General features: G+C 47.9%; 1 protein-coding gene across 1 annotated transcript; it reads right to left on the reverse strand.

Annotated features, from left to right (window-relative positions):
• Positions 1 to 2286: 2286 nt before the first annotated feature.
• LOC125515294 (SAP-like protein BP-73) lies at positions 2287 to 5715 on the reverse strand. The gene is made up of 2 exons (XM_048680739.2): positions 5491 to 5715; positions 2287 to 3729 (listed from the first exon to the last, which is right to left on the reverse strand). Exons 1-2 carry the CDS (start codon positions 5525 to 5527, stop codon positions 2603 to 2605), a joined length of 1164 nt encoding a protein of 387 aa, XP_048536696.2. The 5' UTR covers positions 5528 to 5715; the 3' UTR covers positions 2287 to 2602.
• Between the last annotated feature and the right edge of the window lie 285 nt (positions 5716 to 6000).

Consider the following 6000-nt stretch of genomic DNA (forward strand, 5'->3'; position numbering starts at 1 on the left):
TTTTTACACACTTCGCGGAGTAGCAACGCAAACATGGATGATTAGGATTGGATTTAGGAGGTGGGAAGGGCCCACCCCCCCTGAAAAATTGCTTTCTTCCCACTTTCTGTTGGGTTTCGTCCCATTATGTATGCATGCATGTCCATGTCTGAAACTCAAGGAAGGAGAAAGAAACAATTAAAGCTAGGCGACTAGACAAAGTAGTGGTCTCTTCACAAAAAAATTGAATTTTTTAAAAATTTTCTAGTATTAGTTTTTAATTTATTGTTCACCAGGTGCAGATAGGCCCGGGCTCAGAATTGGATATTCGTTTTTGATAGAGGCGTTTTAGCTCCCAGGCTCAATGAGCCCGGGATTGAACAAAAAATTGCTTAAATTTATAAATAAATTCAAGAAATTCCAAAAAAAATGAAGAAAGATGACTGTGTTCATAGTGGCCAACCTTTGCCTCGCAATTGCAACAGTTCCCCGAGACCAACATGTACCGGATAAGTTCCTTTGGCCGGCTGATCCCTCCACCAGTTACACGGCGAAGTCGGTTTACAAGAGGTTGTGTATAGGTCATGAGCGATCTCCTACAGACGGGTGCATTTGGAGGAGTTGGGCATCTTTGAAGTGTAAGATCTTTGCGCGGTTGACAACCAAATACCGCCTGTGGACGTCCGACCCACGTGCGAGACACGGGCTGTAGGACGACCCGTCACCCTACTACCTTTGCCTACAGGAAGAAGACAACGTGGATCACATTTTCGGACATTGTCTCTATACGAGGGAAGTTTGGCATGGATGTGCTGACAGGCTCCAAATCAATATCAGCATCCCCTCCACCACCGACACATTCCAGGATTGGTGGTTTGGGCAAAGACTACACTTCTCCGGAAAATCGCGAAGAGGGTTCGACTCTTTCGTGATAGGACCTCTTGGTTGATATGGAAGCAGCGGAATGCGAGGGTCTTCAACAGACAACAACAGCAGAGGGCGGTGCGACAATTGGTAGACATGGCCTTGGACGAGGTGAAAGAGTGGAGGGACGCAAGATTTGGAGTAGGTGGTTTAGATCGTTTTGTGAGAGAGTGACCTTTATTTCTCTTTGGTGTAAGGTGTCAGTGTGCCTGTGTAGGTGTTCGCACCCACAGTAGGCTCTTGTAATTAAACCTTCTCCCTTCTATAAAATTAAGGTATGCCATTGGCGTACTCTCGAGAAAAAAGATGTCAGAGCATTTGGATGTCAGGGTAGCTCTTAACAAAAAATAATAATGAGACAAACCGAGTACATTATATATCAGTTTTGCTAAGTCTCAGTCGACTAAGACTTAAAGAAGTCTAAGTCGATGATATATCCATAAGATCTTACGTTGAGATTCGTGCAAAATTTTCTTTTCAGTTTTTTTACTTTTCTCTATTGCATGTTATGTCACTTGGCTAAGACTTGATTAAATCTTAGTCGATTGAAACCTAGCCACACCCATTATATATATCCGTGGGTGCGTTCGTTCGTTCTTCTTCTTTTTTTGCGGGGAATGTTTCGTTCTTCTTCTTTTCTTTTGATGACATTATATATATTCTTTCCTAAGGACACACACTGAGACTGAAACTGGCTACCACCGCTGCCGCTAGAGGGTACCATGCACCGTTGCGGCCGTATCAAAATGGGGCAGCTTTAATCAGTGCTTCACACCACACACACACAGAGTCACAGACACAGCCAGCCAGGCCCTGGGAGCGCAGCGCAGCGCAGGACGAGGAAGCAGGGCCACGTGAGACTGGCCAACTAACCGTCCAGTCGCCCAGATCCGACGGCCCCCAGACACCAAAGCAGAGACACCGGCATGGATCAAGGAGTGCGTGGATCACAGGCTGAGTGAGCTATGCGTGTTTACTTCCTTACCTTGGCGGCCGGCCAGCACAAGGAACAGAAGCCGATCAATAATGGACTGCGACTGAGCTGACGAGGCCATCGACTCCATTGCTTTGCTTTCTTCATCACGAGGAAAGCTGCAGGTTGCAGCCGCAGTCCTGGCGCGCCGTATTGCCAAATGCCAGCCGGCCAGCCTCTGCTGCAGAGAAAAAGAAAGGAGAAAAGGCATCAGGAATTACCATGATCCATGAAGTGCCGGTATCCTTTTCATATCCATGATAAAAGAGATGGTAATCGACCAGGGGATGGCAGCATGCATCCAGACCCTGTTAGATGCACCGAAGACTGATACGAGCACAACGAAATCAGAACAGTATCAACGGACCGCTGCAGCCTTACACGCTCACTGACGAGTGACCAACCGAATCGAGGAGGGAAACCAAGATTGCCTTGCCTACAACACCAGCGGTACAGCACGGAAACAAATGCCCCAGCACGGCTTACAGCTTTTGCTTATTTAACCCTAACAGAGTCCGGCTAATCAACTAAAGAAACTAGGACATGACAGCAACAGATCCGCGGCGGCGATGAAAGGAGAAAAGTTAACCTTGCTCATTTACAACTTTCTACCTAGAAAAAGGGCCTGGTCTTGGCGAAATAGGAATGGAGGGTCGTTCGGGCACATGGCCATGGCAGAAGGGAAGCAAAACGGTGGGCTCGAGCGGGACTGCCGCCACCAGCGGATCAGGACGCGTCCCTCAGTAGTGCGACCAGGTCGCCCTTCTTCATCTTCGAGTAGCCCCTGAGTCCTCGAGACTTCGCCAGCTCTCTCAGCTCCGTGACCTTGAGCGAGCTCAGGTCGGAAGCTTCCGCGGAAGGACTACCTTCCAGACTGTCATCAAGGGATGCGCTGCTATCTGGAATGTCGTCGACATCATCCAACGGTTCCAGATAATCTTCAGGTTCATCGGCATCCAGCACGTCTGACTCATCATCTGAAACAACAAAGTCATCCAAAGATGCGTCTTCTGGTGCTAGCACAGAGTCGGGTTCGTACGGGGAGACTGAATCAGGTTCATCTTGAGCAGTCTCGTCCTCCAGTGGCGTCTTGGCTTTCAGCACAGCATCGGTCATGCCATTGACGACAGGCTTGGCACCAGCTTCTGGATTGGTAACAAGCTGAAACTTAACCCCAGGGACAGGAGATCTTCGCCTGAAGCTTGAAGGCGGTCTCTGGAAGGTTGCAGGAGGTGGCTTCTGCCCTTCCTGCACGTCGTTCTTCGTGCCAAATATCCTTGAACTTTGCTTGTTTCCAGAATCACTGCTTCTCCATGTCTGATCAAAATTCTGTTCTTTCTCATCGCTGCTCTTCCGTTTTTGGTCCACCGAGTGTCTCCTGAGCAGATTAAGAAGGGAATCGACACTTCCCTTCTCACCCTGAGATTTTGCAGGTTCAGGCTTCTTGTCCTCCCTGCCTTTTCCCCTGGCTCGCAGTTGTGCTTGAACCCTTTTAAATAGCTCTACAATCTCCTTTTCCCTTTCCCCTGGAGCTGATGTTGCATGGGGGCGTGAGTTGCTTGTCAAAGACATAGGTGGTCCATTTTTGGAGGATACTGTATCACTATCAAATTCATCATTATTCTCAGAGTCGTCCCTTTCTTGGAATGGCTTGCTTTTCCCCCTTGATGATGAACCCCTCTTCTGTTGTCGTGAGATATCTGGATTCCTTGGTCTATGGTTGTTGGGGCTAGCACCACAAACCAAAGACACAGTCAATGGTCCCAAAATAGTTGATTTGCTGAGGAAACAAGATCCTGGGACGAATCTGCAATTGCCATGATAGACAGGTAAGGTCCCTCTGCTTGAAACTCCTGGACAGAAAAATAAACAGTATACATCAGTTATTGCTTTGGAAGAAGCTTGGTGGACTAATGGGAAATAGGCAGCTTAAGATGGAACAGTATGCAGCATGTCAGACAGAGGTGAAATTTGAAAATAAACATTATATTCGAGGAAACAAACAATGGCATTACGAACAATAACACTTTTAAGTTTTGACCAAACTGGCAACAGCCATATCAAGATCCACATGGGCAAAACTCACTTCATCATAGACACATGCATAAAGGTAACTTGCGGCGTTCAAGGAAAAGACAAGGCATTTGACAACTGAAAGAAAATGGACTGCACTTCAGAAGTAGCTCATATGGGAAATAACAAATATTCCAGTCACTTTCATCCCTAAATGTAAGTCATGAATAAAAGAGGAGTGTATCACAACATGAATTGCTGCCAGGCACAGCTCAATCCTGAACAGATCATAAGACGGGTTAATGAGTATGAGCCAGCTAACGTGGCCTGTCGGTCGATCTCTAAAATACATACAGAGCTATTTGATTAGTGGAGGAGAACGCCATACAGTTGCTCTGTGCATATTCATGAATCAACTAACATATGCATCCTAATTAAAGCCAAACGACACAGAAGAGATGCACGTTTACACCATGTGCAATCGAGTACAAGCGCCTGCTCCTAGCGGCAAACACGGAAATAGCGAGCAACAGCAGTCTTGTATGAATTAAATTGGGAAACCAAGTGTCTCGTGTCCAGTTTGAACAAGTTCAGATTTCAGATAGCGGGAAAATTTGCGCTAGCAGACATCTAACGGGCAACATTTAAGTCAATCCAGGAAGAGAGGACAGTGCAAGGCATCTAAAGGGACGATCCCCCAAAATAGTTAGGCAGTTGCTGTAGAACTGCAGGAAGTGTGAGCTGCACATGCCATCTAATGTGCATACTGCATACATACATATTCCACTTGAGTGGTTTATAAACCCCCAATCCACTTAATAGGTAATCGGCTATCATATTCATATATGAATAAACATGGCAAATTGATATACACTGCCTTGAGCACAACATGATTGGCATATATAAATCTAAATAAAGCAGCTCAACTTGCATAATCTGGGCCAGAAGCAAACACCACTACAGCTAGCTGAGGAATGAGGATAAGAAATAGATTCAAATCCCCTCTTAGTACCTAACGAGGTGGTTATTGCAGGTAAACCAGGCCACATTTTTCTGCCTGTCCATTAGGCATGCCGTCAGGGAGAACATAAATTCAGAAATGCTCCAACATAAAAGAGATAGGAGTATTGTCCCAAACCACTCTCTCTGTAAGCCGAATTAGCACCGCCCCTTAGTAGGGTAAGCATATAGGATCCATCTCAAAATTCACCAGTGATAACAATTAGGGGAGCGCGCACATGTATGATTCTGCCATCAATTAAGAAGGGTGAGCTCCTACACGTTGAGCCTCTCTGCGACAGGGGTGCGTACGCAGCGGCCTAACTACTGCTAGCGCAGCACCGCAGTGCTGCTGCTGCTGCTGCTGCTCCTGGCTACCACTGCTACGGGTCAGTGTACCACTGCTGGACGCCGCAGAGACAAGGGGAAACGCGCGGTGGGCGGCAGCGGCGGTGGAGCAGACAGGCCGCTCCTCGCGCCGCGGAAATCCCGAAACCCTAGACGAAACTGGACCCTACGGCGCGCGCTGCGCATGTAGACGGGTAGCCGGAAACAGTGGGGTGGGAGGCGGGTCGAGGAGGGGAGGGGAAACTGCGCGGTACCGTGGTGGTGGAGGAGGGCGGGGGCAGCGCCGGTCATGCCTCGGGATAGACGCCGGTGGAGGAGCTCGCGTCCGGGGGCGGCGGCGGCGGCGCTGGTGACTGCCGCTGAGAAGAGAGGAGAAGGGAAGGGCGGAGCGATTGGTAGCCGTAACTGATAGAGTCGGCGCAAGTGGGGGATTTCCGGCGAGGGCTTAGGTCGCGACGTGGGCCGGCTGGTGTCACTCGCTCGTGGAGACAAACACGGCAAGGAAGAAGGCCGAGCTCGTGGAGGCCTGTTGGGGAGCAAGCACAAAGAGTCAGTCAAAAACACTCCAATTGGATCCCAATATTGGAGGCTACTCCAACAAATGTTTTTCACTCAGTTTTTTCTCTTCCTTTTTTTTCAGCCGGTTTTTAAATATATTTTTAAAAACATATAAACAGTAAAAATAAAAATATTCAAATTAAAGATAGGATCCTAATAAGGGGCTGACGTTCCCTAAAGAAAGACCCTGACACGGATTTTTTTTA

Source organism: Triticum urartu, chromosome 6A (assembly GCF_056163025.1).
Source record: "Triticum urartu cultivar PI428250 chromosome 6A, HENAU_Tu73, whole genome shotgun sequence".
NCBI classification, from domain to species: Eukaryota; Viridiplantae; Streptophyta; class Magnoliopsida; order Poales; family Poaceae; genus Triticum; species Triticum urartu.